The 20,782-nt window shown below is 36.8% G+C and overlaps 2 protein-coding genes across 2 annotated transcripts; both read right to left on the reverse strand.

Moving 5' to 3' along the window:
• Window positions 1-7,311: 7,311 nt before the first annotated feature.
• LOC128210610 (uncharacterized) lies at window positions 7,312-10,575 on the reverse strand. The gene is made up of 5 exons (XM_052914960.1): window positions 10,554-10,575; window positions 9,812-10,188; window positions 8,748-9,036; window positions 7,890-8,069; window positions 7,312-7,511 (listed from the first exon to the last, which is right to left on the reverse strand). The coding sequence occupies exons 1-5, from the start codon at window positions 10,573-10,575 to the stop codon at window positions 7,312-7,314; spliced, it is 1,068 nt and encodes a 355-aa protein (XP_052770920.1).
• A 2,932-nt stretch (window positions 10,576-13,507) lies between these two features.
• Window positions 13,508-20,446, reverse strand: LOC128210611 (uncharacterized). The gene is made up of 5 exons (XM_052914962.1): window positions 20,359-20,446; window positions 18,529-18,544; window positions 16,845-17,167; window positions 14,168-14,896; window positions 13,508-13,806 (listed from the first exon to the last, which is right to left on the reverse strand). Exons 1-5 carry the CDS (start codon window positions 20,444-20,446, stop codon window positions 13,508-13,510), a joined length of 1,455 nt encoding a protein of 484 aa, XP_052770922.1.
• Between the last annotated feature and the right edge of the window lie 336 nt (window positions 20,447-20,782).

The raw sequence follows: 20,782 nt of genomic DNA on the forward strand, positions 1-20,782 counted from the left end.
TTCTATAGGAGACTCGTGGCAAAGTCGGAGGCACAGGCGTGACAGTGTTCTATAGAAGGAGACTCGTGGCAAAGTCGGAGGCACTGGCGTGACAGTGTTCTATAGAAGGAGACTCGTGGCAAAGTCAGTGTTCTTACAAGACCAGGAATAACCGTCAACACTCGTTCCGTTAAATTACAATTAAGAAATAAGAAAATCAAAATCACCAGATATAGGCTTTAAATGATAGTCTCATAGTATTTGACAACATACTTATCCAAACATTTTAGGCCCTCATAGCTGATTTTCTTTTATTGATCACAGCTTAATGACAATGTTTTTTTTTCAAGTTGGGTAATCCATAAATACATTTCATTAAAGATGCACTCTTACTCCTAGATAAGATTTACCACAAATAATAAAATTGTTTTAATATTCCAAAAAGGATGAATAAATGACGAAAACAATGGTTGTTTTAAGACAATGGTTGTTTTAAGGATACCGGGTTTAATTTAAAAGAAATGAGCATAAAACACGATACTTCTACCTTATGATACCTTACTATAGTAGACCACAGTAACTCATTTAGCATTCACCAATCATATAATACTTTTGCGCTTTCTGCTATTAAATACACGGTTACAATATTGTTATCAGTAATGAATATTTGCAATAGATGCATTATCTTGTAAGTAGTTAAAGGTTTATCAGTCAATAACTATGTTTGTTATACACGTGTATGTATTGATTTTGAATAAAAGTGCCACTTGAAAAGGAAACCATATCGAACGAGAGCGAATATATAACGTCGACAACATGTTTAAATGTTTCATTTCATCGGAATCGGAAAATAGACGTCATTTTGGTACGAAATAAATTTGGCGACCCAATATGGACAAATATCTGGCCACCGCTGGTCACCTTTAGTAACTTTTAATGGCGAAAAATGCAACTATTTTATGGAGGGTACAAAAATAAGTCACGAGGTCAATTTAAAGAAAACAATGTGAGGATACCAAAGAAAGTATAATTTGTATTTGACCAACATGAAACTTGCTCAGAATAATTGTCATCGTACAATCTAGGGCAAGTTCGAATATGTGGGGCATGTCGCGAAATTAAACTAGGTCACCCACTGAAATTATCGACAAATCTTGAGCACTAAGTAGAAGGTTTCATTTTCATGATTGTCTTTTCCTGGTACACAACCAGACAGACATTCAAAACTGCAGTGAAATCGGCTTTGGAGACTTTCGTCGTGCAGACTCTCTTTTTTAAAAAAGGTGGTCAGGGTCCCAACTGCGCGAAATCAGCTGATACAGTTCAGGACGGCCTCAATAATATATTTCCATACAATGTGTTACTGGATGGTGGAGAGGTTGAAATATTCAGACACTAAGATGTTAGGCATACTTTAGAACTATCAAATGTCCGATTAGAAGCCGCACGTGTCAGCCTTTGTGCTGTCACAATATATCACATTTCATTGGAGTATTGCATTCTCACCCTTTTGTCCCAGCATGTAAACTGATTCATAGCTACCTAACAACAGAAATAAACGGTCTAACATAGTCAAATTACCAGTGAGTGGGACTCCATCCTGAAAGGCGTGCCAAAAGGATTTAAGGACCTCTTTTTTTAATCAATTAGACGGATTATTCAGATTACAATACTCTTTCTGTGTGGGATAAAATCCTGATGTCGTTAAGACCGCTTGAAGAAGAAAATAAAACATTTGATAAACTAGTTTACTTCCAATCAAATGCAGGCTAAACCTGACAAATTTCAATTTATGCTGGCTCCAAGTGCTAGAAATAAAGCAATTCAATAATTCTTAATCATACTAAAAAATAAATTGTTTGAGAAGAGCAAGTTAAACTTTAAGGAGTTGAGGTAGATGTTTTATTAAATGTTGGTGCCCAGCCCCTGATTGCTTAAATGTGCAAAAAGCAGCTAAGCAACTGAATATATATAATCCTTCAAAGTTCAATGAATGAGGACATTTTTGACACGCATTTCTAAGTGTAGCGTAATGGCATCTTTGCACGATTACCACCCTTTGTTCTCAATTGGTCATTTCCATAAACGAAGTTAAATGTCTGGTGGAGTTTTTCAAAGGTTAGTTCTACATTACCGACTTATTTATTTCGTACAAGTATTTCATTAACGACAATAATCTTTTGAAGGACTCATGTTAAACATTATTTATTAACCGGGAGTTTGTTTCATGAAGAATATTAGTAAAAATAGAGCTGTCTCGCTACAAGTTTTCGCAAAGTTGTATTTACCCGTTTTGCCCATATGTTTAATGAACTCGACCGCCCGGGGCGTATGTAAGCGCTTAACTCGGCTGAAATTATGGCTCTGTTCGTGGCGGATCCGTGGTCTAGTATTAACACACTTGACTATCAATCTAGGGGATTCCCCGTCGCATCACTAAAATCGTCTTCCGGGAGGGACGTTAAATGGGGGTCCCGTGTGACAGTAATATACACTGGTGCAGGTTAAAGAACCGGGGTAGCTATAGCCAGGGTTACATTCTGTCTGTGCACTATGTTCCATAAACCTAAACTGACTAACAATCTTATCAGAGCACTTGCCGAATGGGCAAGGCCCGTGTGCAAGTATAAATAATAATACACTCCACCGAAATTGTTTTTTTCTGCGTCTGACCAAGGTAAGTTTAAGCTGTAAACCGGAAATCGTCGTTTGACGGCTATAAATATGATTCTTGACATTCTGGCTGTGAAGTATTCAATTGAACACCGGGGCATTGCGATCTGTGGAAAAAAGGCACCAATAACTTGATATCAATATGGTTATGAAGCGTTCCAGTTCAAATAGCCAGATACAAAGAGCATTGCGATCTTGTCTGGTGAACAGAGCTGGTGGCTAGAAACTCTAGTAAACCTCATACCTGGCATCTGCGTTGACCACAGGGCACTTCGATATATGTGCTGGCAAGTGTCCAGGCAAGTACGCCCAAGATATACTGCGGGATAGAATAGCATCAGAGACTTGGCACATCGAAGGATTTCATTGTGTTGTTCCTGATCAAGTAGCCATATACATAGAGCATTGCGATCAAGTTTGGTAAACAGAGCTGGTGGCTTTGGAACTTTGGAGCATTGCAATTTGTGATTCGGGTATGTTTGCATCGCCAATAAACAAGCTTTCGTAAGAGAAGGTCATTTCTTATTGAAATGATTAAAGTTTTTAAAACCATGAGTAATTTTTGATCCCTGATCAATTGGTTGATTATGATTTTACATAATTATCAATCATTTTTCAATCATTTTTTTTCAATCAAAAGGCGAAATAGCCTTAGAAAAATATATATATAAGAGATCCATATAAGCTGTACGACACCGATTAAACATACAGCCGGAACGTTACATAAGGTTATTGTCTTTCAATATTTTGACAGATCCAATGTCATCGTACGTCAAGTGCCGGTCTTGGTGTACACGCATACTAGATCATACGACAAGTGCCGGTCTTGGTACACGCATACTAGATCGTACGTCAAGTGCCGGTCTTGATATACGCATACTAGATCGTACGTCAAGTGCCGGTCTTGGTACACGCATACTAGATCGTACGTCAAGTGCCGGTCTTGGTACACGCATACTAGATCGTACGTCAAGTGCCGGTCTCGGTACACGCATACTAGATAATACGTCAAGTGTCGGTCTTGGTGTACACGTACACTAGATCATACGTCAAGTGCCGGTCTTGGTTCATGCATACTAGATCATACGTCAAGTGCCGGTCTTGGTACACGCATACACGATTGTACGTAAAGTGCCGGTCTTTGTTCACGCATTCAACAGGTATTGGTCACGCATACAAGATCATACGTCCAAGTCCCCGTCTTGGGTCACGTATACCGGTCATACGTCAACTGTCTGTCTTGGTTCATATATACAAGGTCACTCGTCAAGTGCCGGTCTCGGTAGACGTATTCAAGGCTATACGCCATGATCAGGTGCCGGTCTTGGTTAACATATTTAAGGCCAAACGTCATGAGTAAGTGCCGGTCTTGGTAGACATATTCAAAGCCATCGTCATGATCGAGCGCAGGACTTGGTATAGGTATACAAGGTTATACGTCATGATCAAGTGCTGGTGGTACACGTATACAAGGTTTTACGTCATAATCAAGTGCTGGTCTTGGTACACGTATACAAGGTTATACGTCATGATCAAGTGCCGGTCCTGGTACACGTATACAAGGTTATACGTCATAATCAAGTGCCGGTCTTGGTACACGTATACAAGGTTATACGTCATAATCAAGTGCCGGTCCTGGTACACGTATACAAGGTTATACGTCATAATCAAGTGCCGGTCCTGGTACACGTATACAAGGTTATACGTCATAATCAAGTGCCGGTCCTAGTACACGTATACAAGGTTATACGTCATGATCAAGTGGCGGTCTTGGTACACGTATACAAGGTTATACGTTATGATCAAGTGCCGGTCTTTGTTCCCGTATACAAGGTTATAGGTCATAATCAAGTACCGGTCTTGGTTCACGTATACAAGTTAAGAAATCATTTGTTTCCGCAATTGTTCGCAAAAAGTTCTGATGTTGAGCAAACATTTTAGAAGGCTTTCATGATTGAGTTGCCTTCGGACCTAGACAGTATTCCAAGTACATGCCTCTCACAAAAGGGGTATACTGATGAGCTTAGAGGCGGTCGCAACCTGGTCTTCAATACAAGACGTAGTGTATGCCCCCAAAGTAGAAGTTACCAAAAGGAGGAAAAAAGATAAAAGAGGTTATGTCTTGTTTTTCTAACCAGATGATAGTGTTGTACAGAACCTTGCCCTAAGTTTTACCTTTTAAAACATCTGAACGACTAACCGTGATCAGTTCTCCGTTAACTTATATTTTTCAGATGTCTCGTGTGAGTTTCGAGAATCTGAACCCCAAGCTGTGATCTATCGTCATATAACATTTATAATATATAACATTTATATATATCGTTTTAAACCTATGATTTTTTTTATTTACATTAGCATTCCATTTTATATGATGCTCAGTGTGTTAGCGTTTTTAATATGAATAAGGCACCCAACGTCTGCATATTTGTGTAGCGTAGCTTTCTGCGTTGAATAAAAATAGATATGTACGTATCAATATAAAAGAATTATAGACTGTGTACCAACATATCAGTTTAGACAAATTACTGTCAAACTTCTACTTTATTGCAATAAACTATAATCCAGGTTAATTCTTATGTATTACATAAAGCAAACATTGAATGAAATTCTTTAGCTTACAAATTCGAAACCAGAAGGCATTTTGATTGACTTGTTGATAACATTTAATTAAAACATGGATACTGTTTGGGACATCTTGCAGATTATAAGATGTTCCATTTCTCCTTATATTACAAATTCGCCATTATGAATAACTGGCTGACGTACATAGACTACGTCACGTGCTTGTTTTGTATGCACTCATTTTAGAAAAGCTTTGTTCGTTTATGTCAAATCCAAATTCATTTAGAAAAAACTTAGGTTGAAAAATATTCCGCCGGTGCAAATTTCAAAAGAATAAAAAAAACACACTCTCGTACATAAATATATTTTGCAAACCTTACAATTACAGATGTTTGTTTTAACAAATATATCAAGTACAAGAAATGTTAGAAAGTGCAAAACTTTAATAGTATGCCAGCGTACAACGTATGTTGAAAGTGACATATAACTTAAACATATAATTTAAACATAAATTTTATTCTACAATTGAAACCACAAAATGAAATGATACACAACAAAATAATTACCTATTTAAAGGCATTTTTACTGCACATTATGATCATTAAACAATGCACCAAAATAATAGAACTATTGCACGTATAACACAAAGAAACCCTAAATCATGTTATAAGTTTTACTTAAACCAATCAATGAAAGAGACTTATATGAAGAACATGACGAGAGCTACATGAAGCGTGTGTATGGTCCGCAATGTAACCAATGGTATTTGTATCGTAATGATCATAATCGTTCTTGGGTGATAATTTTACATAAACCGATTGTATAAACATCAACAATTCAATCTGATCATGAGATTCAAAACATGTAAACTAAGTTGAGGAGAATGAAGTGACAATATATAACAGATATGAAACACAATTAGATTAAAGGTAGATTATAAAAACTTGCACCTCGTGAAAAAAGGTCATAAAAAAGTATGACCATGTGGATACGATTTTAATAAAAGAAAAGTATCATGCAAAAAACTCTTTTGCTGGACTCTGCCTATCTCTTTAGAAAGCAAGACCGTAAATTGACTGATTTAGAAATACTCCTGTTTGCAAATGAACTTGCAATAATAAGCGGAGCGTGTTTGTCATTCAGTTAAACAAAGCTCTATCGCAATGCCATTTTGATATTCAATTGATTTCACCTTAACGGTGACTTTAACTCTTTAAAGAGTTTCGCTTGTCACTATCGCTTTGTTGTGAGCGTTTGTTTAAGCAAAAAATTTAATTGACCGGGTGTAGAGAAATCAATGCAAACTGTAGATGTACTGTATACCTGATTTGCATGAGATTAACCCGCCTCTTTAGTAGTTGGCTTCGAGAGTGATTGTTTTCTGGCCGATTTGGGACCAACGTTAGGCATATTCTCAATGCAAAAACAGATATATTTTTTTTCCAAAAGTAAAAAAAAATCCCCATTTCTGTTGTTGTTTTTTAATATGAAAAATTGGTGTTTACTTATAGTGGAAGAATTAAAAAAAAAGACTTGTTCCACGTGTTCTACGTGGAGGAACACACTATCTCGCTAATGGCGGCATAAGAGCTTTCATTGATCTATTCATAAGCCATAGATGTGCCACTTGACTTGAAATTCATTTCGTGGTTTCGGGCGGAGCAAAAGTCAATAACATTCAATGCTTCAAACTTTGAAATACCTAGCTCATCTGCAAACAGTAACCATAACAAAACTTTAGTTTAGAGTGTAAAATATGGCGTTTTAAAAAAATGGCAGCATCAAAATACAAAATAAATGTTCACCTTCAAAAGAATATATACTGCCACCCTAAATAACATATGAAGAGAAAACACAACAACAGACGCATCTCTCTTTTTCTCGACCCGAAATGCAATACGGTGTCTTAAGGTGTATGGAGTTTTGTTTGTTCGTCTGTATTACGGGTAAGACGGTTCATACCATCGTAACAAATTGTTCAGGAAAACAACCAAACATGATCACCAGCTTTACTCGTCACAGTCGATAAAAACGAAAAAGGTAAGAATGTCTTCCCATTTTAACATATATCGTTACCAGCATACAGCCGGAAATACTTTAGCCTGTCAATGGAATGAATCCTGCGAATTGAGAATTTTTGTTGAAAACGCACTCGCAACCAACGCGTATTCTTTGGTCATAAACTTGCCAGTCATCCAGAATGAACTGCTGACCATTTTGTATTAGGAGCCGACATCCACCAGCCTTTCTCTTCAGCATTTTAATTGTCCGAACTATCTTTTGGCATCGACCGTGAGCTGCAATGAAGAAGTGTATTGGGAACCAAGCTTGAAAGTAGAATACAAAGAATATATTTTAGAAGTAGTTCGAACAACGGAGTTGGGAAAAATATTAAAATGTATGAATTTCATTTGCAATTGTCTTGTTGTTGGTTTTTTAATTATGTCAAAAAAGAAATCATTTCACAGGGATTAAGATACCAAAAAAGGTCGAATATAATACAATAACAAACACGAATGGAATTAAAAAAAAAACCCTAATGAAATCAGGTGGTGATGATGAGCGAAGAACCAATAACTTATATATATATATAAATACGGGTAGCAAAGCATTTATCATATTTTAACAATTTATGCGTATATTTGAAAACGTATGAAAATGGAAATGAAACATACCAGTATTAGGCGTATTGAAGCAATCACAGTCTGTGAGATGACAATCCACCTCATTGATATATCTCGGGAACCTGTCCTCGGGCAGTTGAGTAGTAAGCGCACATGAGGTACACATGTGTAGGTATCCATCGCCAGTTGGATGACCCCGGGCCTGGCAGTATTCTATGTGAGACACTGCGCCTTGAAAAAGAAGAATTTTACATTTCATTATTTAAGTTTCGTTTCGAAGCAAGCGCGGTTAACACTATAGTTCGCTGTAAACTGTCAATGGTTATGTGCGTATGATTACACTGTGTAAGTCAAACAAACATAATAGCAAAACATACATATGCTTTGTGATCATGAGATGAGATTTTGTAAATATAAATAACGTGAAATATGAAGGATGAAAGTTGATTTGAAATATAAGAATATTTAGGAAAACAAATATTTCATGAACCAGTATCAGAGGATTTATTCTGTCTAGTTTGAGAACGAATTTCATTCCAAACATATAGAACATTTCAAACTTCCTAATTGTGAAGGAAAACTAAAATCTTTATGATGTGAATGTGATTTGGGCAATAAAATAGAACCGTAAAAGTTTCAGTGTGGACACAAATGATTAGTAATAGATCACATCTTATTGCAGTTTGATACTTTTTATAGTTTGCCTTAAAGCTGTCTAAGTTTATTCCTGTTAATCACTAGGAAAAAATGAGACTTCCCTAATTGAGTTAAAATGGTTTATCTTCTCCAAGCAGACAGGCCCATCCCAAAATGGTGGAAAAAACCCATCGCCAGGTGAGTTTATCAAGTATTAATTTTTATGAACTACTAAACATGAATGCATAAAGAAGAAGGCGAACTAATTCCTACCGTTGGTGTCTCGTTTTGCCCTACTCGACCTCATCTGTAGTGTCTTATATTGCAGTATCTCGTCCAAACTATTCGAGAGTCCAAGGATGTATCTAAGATCTCGTTTTGTTACATGTATCTGCTTGAGAATGCGTTTGATACTTGTTTGTAACTTCTTTCCAGTTCTACTGTGTTGGGTACTGTTTAGTTTCCCGGTAGTGTTGGCCATATTGGATTGGACTGCTTGTTGCCAGTTCTTTACTGCTTGGATATCCTTTGACATCTCTGCTTTAAGCTTTTGACCAGAAATCTGAAAACAAAACAAATATCAAGTTGAATGTTCACAAGAAATATACATTAAGCAAAGTCATATTTATTACATTCCGATAATAAGGGTTAATGTTTATAAAAAATGTTTTTTGGAAAAAAATTATAATGAATACTTCTATAGTAGTAGAAGTTGTACTTCATTAATTTGATAATAATGTATTTTCGTCCACTCGATGAATTTAAAGTTGATCAAAAGACTATACATAAGTATTTTCCATTTTCTTTACATCAATATTGTGTATGATATATACATATGTGGCTATAAGTACTGCAATCTGACCCTTAAGGATCACTGGACAAGATGCCAGTGCTTTTTTGCTAATATTAAGACTTCAAGATAAGCAAAATCGAATCTGCAAAATTCCAGTTAAATCAAGTTCTAGTATGCCGTCCCTGGGACATGAAACAATTGAGTGGAAAGTTTCAACTTGGTGGACTTTTGCCTTTTTGTTGAATGTAAAGAATGTTTTTAAAATAAAACAAAAAACAACAACAAGAAAATGGTTTAAATAATATATTCGTATGGATAAATATAATAAAAAGTAGAGGATATTTAAAATCGCTAAATTGATGTTTTCTAAAAAAATACTTTATAAAAAGGCACCTGGTCACTTTGTATTTTTTAGTTATGACACCATCTGCTCAACTTGTACGTAATCCCATAGAAGCTAAAGCGTGTATTGCCATATGTTTATAATTCAATATGTATTACTTGCAGATTGGTGATAGTAAATATATATATATAAAATAATGACCTCATTGCCTCTACTTTTCAGCAGATGTTGGAAGTTCTTTGCCGCTTCTTCCGCCGTTGCGGCGGTGACTCTCTGGTCATAATTCCCTATCAATTCCAAGTACACCTGCTTCAACAAATTATCGTCGAGAAGAACTCTTTGACGACTCGCGTCTCTTTTGGCCGGACAATTTATCTGTGTCGCATTTATAATTGACTGTGTCGGGGGAGTGAAGAATATCCCTGGTTTGTTTGTCGGCCATGTTCTAGTGGATACTGTCGGCGGTGTTATACCCGTGTAAAGGGGAAGTGTCGGAATGGGGTATGTCGTTGGAATGGGAAATGCGAACCGGGTCGTTCCCCGCTGAAGAACGAAACGCTTTTCTCGGTGAACTTCACCTGTTGGTAAAAACACATAATTTGTATTTATAATAGCCGTAAAAATCATTGTTGTGTATAGCAGCCATGCACCAGACATCATTACAATCCTCCTCCTCTTTCTCCTCCTCCTCCTCCTCCTCCTCATCATCATCATCATCATCATCATCATCATCATCATCATCATCATCATTATCATCAATATCGGTTAATGTAATATATCTCATAACATCATGTAACAAGTTATAATAATTACGAGTTTATTGACAGTAGTTGATTTTGTAGGTTTAGCACTGGTAAAACCAGCATACACTGAACAAGGGTGACATGTAGAATATTTTCTATCAAAAATAAAATAAGACCGGCTACTGAGCCTGAAATCTTACCTATCGTGACTCCAATGTGCATATAAACTATTAATTCGAGTAGTATTATAAAATCCATTTTCTCAAAGTTTTATAATACAAATATCCGTTAGAAATATAACGTCGTCTGTACGAACTTGATCTGTATTATAGAATAATTTCAAGCCGTATGCATATATACGCGGTTAGGTTGACGCTTTAACCAATCATGTCCGTCGACTCGAACAACTCGACTCAAATTATCTTTCTATCACGACACTCCGGAAAAGTCACTTTTTTCTCTTTCCACAAAAATGTTCTTCAAGCTTTAACCACAAATCCTCGGGATATCTTGTTTTGTTGAACTCCTCCCGCTTGGAGGGTATTAGAGTCGTTCAACGAGTGGGTCAATCACTTCCAGTCGTATCTGCCCATGTTCAAGAGGTTGCACCCCGGATCAGATGGTACCGATAGATTCTTGTTTCAAGTCTGTATTGGTAGCGCTACAAAGTCTGAAGCAATGTCAAGCATGCATTATAATTTATGTTGTATCCTTATGTAGGCCAATTTCTGTAGAAATAGAAACAACTTGTTTAACTAGCAAAGGCCAGAGGATAATAAAATAAAGGCTCAATGGAAGTTTAGCGTATCTTTGGTCCTAGATAAATCGGCAAATCATTCTTTAAAAACGATAACTACTGAATACTTAGCTCAATCAAGCCGTTGACTAACGACTACTTAATATGCAGATTATTTTTCTTTATCATTTATTACTCTTTCTTAATTTGTACTAATCTTATCTTTTCAAACAACATTGACAGAACATTAGAATATAATTGGCAGGAGGTATTATGAACCAGATTTAAGAGTCAGACAGCATATGATTTAGATAATGTTCAACATACCAGGAGGTCAAATTAGTGAACGTGAGATCCATTGCACAATACCAATCAGACATGAATAATTATTATATACTTTCCTGTTTTTGATAGAGATTCATCAGTGATATAAAATATGATAATAATTAAAAGATCAATCGATAAAAAATTGTTTTGAAATAAAGTCAACTCTCTTGTCCAAATCTAGCCCCAAAGGAATTAACCGCGTGTATTGCGACATGTTTATTATTCAATATGTATTTCTTCCAGATTGATGAAAGTGAATACATACAATAATAACCCATTGCGTCTATTTTTCAGCAAATGTCGGAAGATCTTTTTGCCGCTTCTTTCACCGAGCGAATATCCGGGCATAATCCCCAAAGAGCACTCCGTGACGTTAATAACATGGACTCATTGTTATATTGGAGATCTATGTATCATTGAAATAAAAATGATAATAGTTAAACTATTTAAAGATATTTTACGGCTGTGAAATTTCAGCTCGTTCTCACGTCCAAATCAAACGTCAACGCGCACAGGACAGAGACGTTACAATACAGGACAGGGACGTTACAATACAGGACAGGGACGTTACAACACAGGAGAGGGACGTTACAACACAGGAGAGGGACGTTACAATACAGGACAAAGACGTTACAACACAGGACAGGGACGTTACAATACAGGACAGGAACGTTACAATACAGGACAGGGACGTTACAACACAGGACAGGGACGTCACAATACAGGACAGGGACGTTACAACACAGGACAGGGACGTTACAACACAGGACAGGGACGTTACAATACATTAGCAATTATCTTGAACACAAACGATGCAAGCTCTTGATGTGACAACTATTGGCAGTGTAATGTGTACAGCACATAGCACTTATGTAAGCTGTGTTCATGAAATTGGCGTGGGCAGCCGTCATAATAATATTGGTATGGCAAAACTCGCGGATGGACCAAGTGACCATTAAACACGCCCCGTAAATTAATTCAATATCAAGCCACAATATAACTTTCGACTAAATTGTCCACTAGGTATCATTACATCGTGCCGCAGATTGCGTGTTGAGTTAAGCCAGTTGTTTATGTTGCGTCGGCGGGAATGGCATATACAATGACATAAGCTGCTCCTAGCATGTGGTATCCCCGTCATTACGGATCACGATCTCTACCTTACAGGAGCGGCGGTTTGGATCTTAGACTCGTACGTAGCAACTTCAAATAAAAAAATAAAATAAAAACATTTTTCGGTTTCAATTAAAAAATGACGAATTTTCATTGGAAGGATATACAATTAAGACCCATTTCCAAGTCGTTTCTAAGTAAGCAGAAAAAAACAGTTGCTATTGCAATAATATATCCGTGCTAATATATCTTAGTAAATAGTTAAATTGAACAGCACTATCATTTATAAGAGACATAGAATTAACAAAAAAGCATGAACTGGGGTTTTGCCAGCACTCTTACAATATACTTCTGGTGTTCATGAACTTAGCTAATACGATCAAGTATGTGTTAAGTTATTAAAATGTTAAAATCTAATTCCTAGGTGTGACTAAAAGCATATATTGTATTAACTACTTGCCGTAAACATATATACATACTTCTTTAGGAAATTTCGGATTTCTAAAATGGTGTACAAATTAAACTTGAAATGATAGAAATATGTGCAGGGCTGAGATCCCCGAGTAATCCGTTTGTTGATCTGGCTGAGCTCGTTAATCAAACAAACGCTGACTGTAATGATTCGACATGCTATATATAGTTCCTCTGTCTGACATTTTCTGACACATACAAGATAAATATACTCACAAACTTCGTATAAAAAAGCAAACAAGATACCTTGCAAGAAAACGAATTTTGTTTTTAAATTATGCTCCTTGACATGTATGTACAATGCACTGAGCAAATGTTAAACAAAACACACAAGACGAAATATCTATCATGTAATTGCATCAATAAAATATGACGTATGGTAGCGGTACACTGTTTAACCAGCATTATAATGTCGCAATTTTGTGTGCATGTTAATCGTTTATTACAATGTATATATTTCTAATCTCATTTGTTTAATACGATAGAAATGGTTTTGTTAAATGTTCTTCACTTGGCGAATCCATGCATTCTGTGCCTATAGGCGACATCGTAACTTATGACACCCTCACTACGTTTGTGGGACAAATCATTCACCAATGGCGGCGGTCGGGATCTGTGTGAGTAGAGCAGCGATTCCTTCGCGTCCCGATACCTGTACTGTACGGGAACGCCTTGGGACTGATGAGGTTTGTGTAGGTTCCGGTGTTTATACGCCGATCCCCCACTTTCTGTGTTCGCGAAGGCGCTCGAGATTGGAGACTTTCCGAAGTCTTTTGTTACTTGACGGACCGGAAACCTTTGGGATTCTAATAGCGAGAGAATAACACAAATATATGAACGAGTCAAAAATAAAACAAAACATGTGTAAGAGTTTTATTTATTAATTAAACTTCTAAGTGGTTCTTATTCCATTAGGAATCATTATTGTTTATAGCGTTAAATGAAACAAATGATGATATCGGCATCATTAGTCGAAATATTAAAACAAAGTCAGTACAAACACACACTCACATAGATACATTTCTTGTAACATATCAGTTGTGATTTTACCACACTAACTGTTACATTATTAACCTTGCTTATATATATATATGAAACAAAAAAAAACATAATTAAATGCGCAATTGTTACACTGATAACATATACTCTCACACACGCCCAACTAACCTGTTGTTTGCCGTTGTCTCTGCTCAAGATGAACGTTGTATCGCCAATCGCCCTTCAATCTTTGACGATCATAAAAGTCGTTTTTCAATACTGAGTTCTGATTACGCAGCGGTTTCAGCCTCAACCTTTCTTTCGACCGCTCCCTTCGCAAATAATAGTCCTCCTTCGGTGTTTTCTTCATAAGAGACTGTAGTTTAGAATTAATACTTAAGGGTCTACTCTGTGGCGACGTTCGCTTTTTCGACTCTACTAAAATACTATTTGTCTCTTTTTTCAAAGTCTTCATTTCGTCGAAGGACTTTTGTAACAGCGCCTTGTCACTGCTACTCAATTTAAGACGTTTCAAATTATTGTGTTCCTTTTGCATGACTGCGAGAGTGAGGAAAAACTGTTTATGCTTAGCGTCACTATCCGGCGCGCCGTAAGTGTTCTGAATTTCTTGATAAATCCGAGCTTGTAAATCGCCAAAATCGTACGAAGTTCGATCGGACGGACGAACGGATTCCACTTTCTTCTGTACTAACGAATTTCTTCGACGTCTGCTAGAACGTGAGTAAGAGGATTCCCTTGAAGTTGGGCGCGATGCACGACCTGTATACGTAATATTGATGATGTCATCCTCGTTCGTCACTGGTCGATACGTTGTGCTGTTTCGTTTGCCCTGTTCTACGGATCTTGATCGGTAGTAGGGTATTTGTTCACCATTTTCTTCAAAATAAATGCCTCTACCTGAAATACGACGAAACAAAGCATAAACTGCGTGTTTTGATTACGTTAAAGCGGATTAGATAGTTTAATCAAGTTCATGCAAAAGGTTATATAATATTAATAATTATTAGTAGGTAGGTCACCCATGTATTATGTTATAAGTATTGAAATTGAATTTGTATCGGTGTGGTTTAATTAGTCGTGGATCAATATTGATCTACCGTTGAAACACGTATCCATACATGCATTGTTTGGGTTATGAGTTAAGACTTCTGTAGAAAATAAAGTGCATTGCCGATAACCTAATTACATAGTTGTTTTTATAAATACATACAGAGAATCAAACTCCTTTCAGCAAATGGAACATCCTCTCGCCTTTCCACTGGACAATGAATTTAAGCACATCAAATACTTGGAAAGCTGTGTCATGTATCCGTGCGCGCGTGCGTACTAACGGATGTGTATTGTTCGTATGTTTCTTTTGTTTTTAGCGGGGGGGGGGGGGGGCGTGTGCGCATATACAAATGAAATATTATGAACGAATGTATGCGAGTAGAACTGATATAAAGATTGGGTACACTCGCATTTCTGCGGGCATGTCGAATTTATGTTGCTTGCCTATATTATCGCAATGTGTTATGTGGGTGGGAAAGAGAAGAGTCCCATCCGTTGTAATGGATGTTTTTATGAATTTAGACCAAGACCATTTCCAACAATTCTGAACGTTAATATTATAGTGAAAGTAAGACAAACTTAAAACAGTTTTAAGTGTCATGTGTACATTTCTAGCGTCGTTCATAGTTGCAGCCCTGCCTTGCTTCATCAAAAATGTTAAGTCTATACGAATTTATTCCGATTGTGAAGAAATAAAGCTGAAGCTGACACGTACAAATAACTCTCGACTCTGTTTAAGTACTGGTGTAAATTTCGAAAGGTCATGCGGTTGTTCCCCTTGTGGGGCTCGATCGCACAACCTCTTACCTCGTGCAAGGCGGTACCTTTACCACTAGTCCGCTCTCATCCCCTTACACCACTGGTTAATGATTATTTCTATTTTTGTATGTACTTATTAATATATATTTTTCTATTCGATTATGATCTATTCTGCTCGGTTCTGTTCGGTTCGGTTCTGTTCGGTTCTGTGATTTTCTTGTTTTTCTACATAAACGTCCATCTATCTAACTGATTTTATTGTGCATTTAGAGATTACGTGTTATCCAAAATATGGCGTTTTGAACATTCGACTTCTTTTTTCATCTTCTTTTTAACACGTGGTTAATTCATTTCAGTTCCACAAGTGTGTGGGGTTACATTTCAGTTCCACAAGTGTGTGGGGTTACATTTCAGTTCCACAAGTGTGTGGGGTTACATTTCAGTTCCACAAGTGTTTGGGGTTACATTTCAGTTCCACAAGTGTGTGGGATGACATTTCAGTTCCACAAGTGTGTGGGGTTACATTTCAGTTCCACAAGTGTGTGGGGTTACATTTCAGCTCCACAAGTGTGTGGGGTTACATTTCAGTTCCACAAGTGTGTGGGGGTTACATTTCAGTTCCACAAGTGTGTGGGGTTACATTTCAGTTCCACAAGTGTGTGGGGTTACATTTTTTATGAAAACGATTGCGTACAGTACGCATGAATTCTTCCAGCATATGACGGGTTCGTTTGTGCGAAAAATAGGCGTAACAAAGCTTTATTCATGATAAGAAGGGATACAATATAATCAGGCAATTTGACCTTAAATCAAACTAAAATAAAAGTACATGTGTAATATACAGTTGTGGTTTGTTGTTGTTTTTCTCAGTGGGAGAATCTTTATGTTTAAGACCAGATATATGTATTTAATGTATTATGCAACAATTAAACCCTTAATTAAGCTACGGTGGTAACTAATCATGGCTTTCGATAAAATGTGATTTCAATCAAGTGTATTAAAAACAGTACAGAATAATAAGACGACCATCCCCTACCTCTGCTATAACTTCGACTTCTCCTTTGCTTTTCTCTCTTCCGTTTCGCCTCAACTCTAGCCGCCAACTTGGCGGACTCAGATGGCATCTCGTACCTGGGTTCTGACAGCTTCTTCTCCTTCATGTCTTTCAGATCTTTGACCATCGCGAGCAGGGCGTGGTAGCCTTTCGAATATCGCGGCAATTTCGTGCGTGATGGGGCTAAGGATCGGCTCCTCCTCTTTTTGTCATAATACGGTTCTGTCCCTCCATATTTTGCATTTAAAGATGAACTTTTACGGCCCCGTGTTGGGAGCGGGGCGTGTCTCTGTCTTGATCGACTCCTGGAAGAAACAATAATATAATGTCACCATACGAAATTGGACGCTAGTTCTGTAATATTTCCATTAATCATTAGTATTACATGTTGATGACTGGTAACACCGTGCATTTTTGGTATTGTTTATCAAATTACTCATATATAGGTTTAATACATGGCCAACAACTACATATTGGTAATGTTTGTATTTCTGTTCTTCATTTAAACTGAAATCGAGTGCATTGATTCTAAATTGTAGCATTGACACATCTAGTTTTACCTAACAATTAAAAACATAATGTTACTATATGTTTTCTGTTCTTTATAGTGATTATAGTTTCAAACAGGAAAAAAAAATCAAATTGACATGTTTTCCATTGTTTTAAAATTTAGCCCGCCAAGTTGTCAGATTTTTCTGATAAAAATCAATTAGCTGTCCTATAATGTCATTTAGAGGCATATGATAAAAAGAACAAATACACTGTTTGTTACAGCAATAGATCACAGTAAAAACTTATACGGTGATATTCCACCAGCGGCTACGTCACCCGTTAAATGTAAGTTATGGTGCTCTGTGACTCCGTATATAACTTACGCCGTGTACACAGCTTACGTAAGAGGTTTCTATCTGGGTATATACTCATATGATTTTGAAATAGGTCTTTTGTTTTAACGTTCTTAGCTCACATAGTGAGAGGCCAGTATTAAACATAATTGTGAGTATACATGATTGTTATCACCACCATCATAATCTCGTCAAAGCAGTAGTAGAAGTACATCTAGAAGCAGTAACAGTAACTGTTCCTGTAGCAGAAGTAGCAGCAGTAGCAGAAGCAAAAGCAGTAGCTTCTGCTAGTAGTGCTACTTCTATGACTGCTACTGCTACTGCTATTACTACTACTACTACTACTGCTGCTGCATCTACTTCTACTACTACTGTGTTGATGACGATACTGCTGCTGCTGCTGCTGCTGCTGCTGCGACGGCGACAATGATGAAATGAGTTGTATACGGCTGTGCACGTACACAGCTTACGGTGAGCTGTGTTCGGTATGAGATGAATACGTTTTTGTAGTAAACGTATACAGCGCACGCGTAAGCAATATCCGGCGTACGTTGTATACGGCGTAAGTGGTCATTTGGTGATCTATATTGCGATATTACAATGTAGAAAACGATGCTCATCTTTATAATGAAATCACAGAAAAACAGAAAGAAGAAAATGATCTCAGCAAATCTATCGGCGTCATAATCAAAAAATATTGATCCAATATTGAGCTCTGTTCGTTTTCATAAAAAAATCAATAAAAATAATCATCATCATAAAAGTTTATTATTTACACCATAATTATTAAGTGTATAAACAATTAAAAAATATTGTTTTACCTGTGTGTGCTCCTTTCTGAAAATATTAATGATACAAAATGGAATTATTCAAGCTAAAGGAAATGTGTTATACTTTAATTGCTTTCGATAGAATGGTTCGTCGTACGTTTAATTCACTAATAGTATTACATTGAACAAAAAACCAACACACAAAAGACATTAAGTTTGTGTTTATAATATCTTATTTTTTTCAAATATTTATAATACGAATTAATAAAATTTCAATATTACCGTCCATGTTTCCTATTTTATAATCATATACAAAGTTTCCACACTAAAGGAATACGACCATAGTTTGTATTATAAATTAAGTGAACGTGTTAGAGATTATTTCTCTAACCACAAGTCGGTCAAATGCTCAGTGCCAAATATGTCAAATCGTCTTTGTATTACAGCCAAGCGGTCTGAGGTTGTAGTGTATTCACGACCTCTAAACGCCAGCTCCACCACTTTACGGTGGTGCAAAGAAAAAGAGCTGTCGACACTTCCGTGGTGGAGCTGTGCCCTATGTTTACATGAACAAACGTGAGTATGATTTATATTTTATTTGATAATTTCATTTAACGGACATATTTAGAAAATCGGAGAATGTGGTACCGTGTAAGAACCCTTCTACTGTAGGCTGGTTACTATTTCGTTTCAATACTGTGCAAACTGTAGTGTCAGGAGCTTTTCTCCCGAATCGGACTTGTGCATATTTTAAGATCTGATTGCATAGCAAGTACATTTCGGTGCTTATACACCCCGTAAGAACATTCTCACGCATGCAAACATAACTGTTATGTATAGTACCTATGCCGGAACACAACAAAACTGATAAGCACTTCTTAAAAAGGAAAAATGCACATATTTATAAAAGTGGTGGCGCTGTTGCCCTAGTGGTGGCGCTATCGAGTATGTTTTGCGCTTGAAGTAATATTAAATGTAAACGCTTTTGGAATGAATACAACAGTTGCTATGTTTATCATTCATTGAACATTATGCTGGTTATGCATACTACTTGCGGTAACAAAACTCTACGCGAACTACCTTAACCTTACTGAAAACTATTTCGAAAACAAATGGCTAGGTGCTGTTAATTTTACCATTCTCATTCTACCACATTCTCCGATTTTCGGAATATGTCCGTTAAATGAAATTATCAAATAACATATAAATCATACTCACGTTTGTTCATGTAAACGTAGGGCACAGCTCCACCACGGGTGTCTGTCGACAGCTCTTTTTCTTTGCACCACCGTAAAGTGGTGGAGCTGGCGTTTAGAGGCCATGGTATTAGAAAATAAGAATAAATCGTTCATACTTTCATTGATCTCGAGATACTTTCTAAGCTAGTCCATACAAAGAGCCACCATACGTGTTCTCTGACGATTTTCGTTTTGACAGACTGTTGCTACAGAAATACAGTTTGTGTTTTAAATTATCATTTGTTCTCTTATCAGAATCCATAGCAACATTTACAGTACGTTTACACAATTTTGTTTATTTTTTAATACGGGATGCCACACAAAATGGACATCATCTTTTAATAAGCACAGGCAAAGTCTTTGTTTTTGCATTTTAGTACAAGATATAAAGATAGACATGCTTTTCAAAAATATCACAGCTATTGTAATACTAATTCCTACGGGTGTAAAACCTCAAACTGCAATTGTGGCTATTTCTAAGCTAAAGTCAGGTTACCGAGTGTCATAAATACTTGTTAGAATGCATATACATGTACGTATTGGTTAAGATTATTACAGCAATTTTTCCTTTGATAATGTTTATGTATAAACTATGAAATAATAGATAATTATTCAATCAACAAGTACCACTCCCAGCGAATACCTGATTGTTTAATGCGCAAGGGCGTTACAAGTTTGTTTTCGGCCTCAAGGCGCATGTTAGCTTGGTTTGTGGTCATCACGTCAGACATGTAGGTTTTCTCGAGGTACCTCGATTTGCCGCACACCACAAGATCACATGTTCGCGTTACATCGTGCCAACAAGATGATAAGGATAATATAATGTAGTAATTACTTGGTTCAAGATCGCTGTAAAAGAATATTTAGTTAAAACTAACTGAATAATTGAAACGTCTATACATGCTCTAACTTTGTGTTGTTGTGTGCATCTCAGGTGATACTATAAACCAGGGTCTTACCCGTACCTCTTGCGTACCGAACACTCCTGTGTTTTCTGAAATAAGTTTGGGCGTATTTGGTCGTAAACTCCTTTGCTAAATATTTATGACCAGTAGTCATCGTCGTCG

Source organism: Mya arenaria, chromosome 12 (genome assembly GCF_026914265.1).
Source record: "Mya arenaria isolate MELC-2E11 chromosome 12, ASM2691426v1".
In the NCBI taxonomy this organism is placed as follows: Eukaryota; Metazoa; Mollusca; class Bivalvia; order Myida; family Myidae; genus Mya; species Mya arenaria.

Excerpts from the sequence above, each read along its gene's own strand:
- LOC128210610 (XM_052914960.1), bottom strand. The coding sequence starts at position 10,575 with ATGCACATTGGAGTCACGATAG. Across the intron at positions 10,189-10,553 it reads GCACATTGGAGTCACGATAG|GTGAAGTTCACCGAGAAAAG; the intron begins GTAAGATTTCAG and ends TTTTACCAACAG. Across the intron at positions 7,512-7,889 it reads CTTCAATACGCCTAATACTG|CTCACGGTCGATGCCAAAAG; the intron begins GTATGTTTCATT and ends TCTTCATTGCAG.
- LOC128210611 (XM_052914962.1), bottom strand. The coding sequence starts at position 20,446 with ATGTCTGACGTGATGACCACAAACCAAGCTAACATGCGCCTTGAGGCC. Across the intron at positions 14,897-16,844 it reads AAGTCGAAGTTATAGCAGAG|GTAGAGGCATTTATTTTGAA; the intron begins GTAGGGGATGGT and ends GTCGTATTTCAG. Across the intron at positions 13,807-14,167 it reads GAGACAACGGCAAACAACAG|AATCCCAAAGGTTTCCGGTC; the intron begins GTTAGTTGGGCG and ends TCTCGCTATTAG.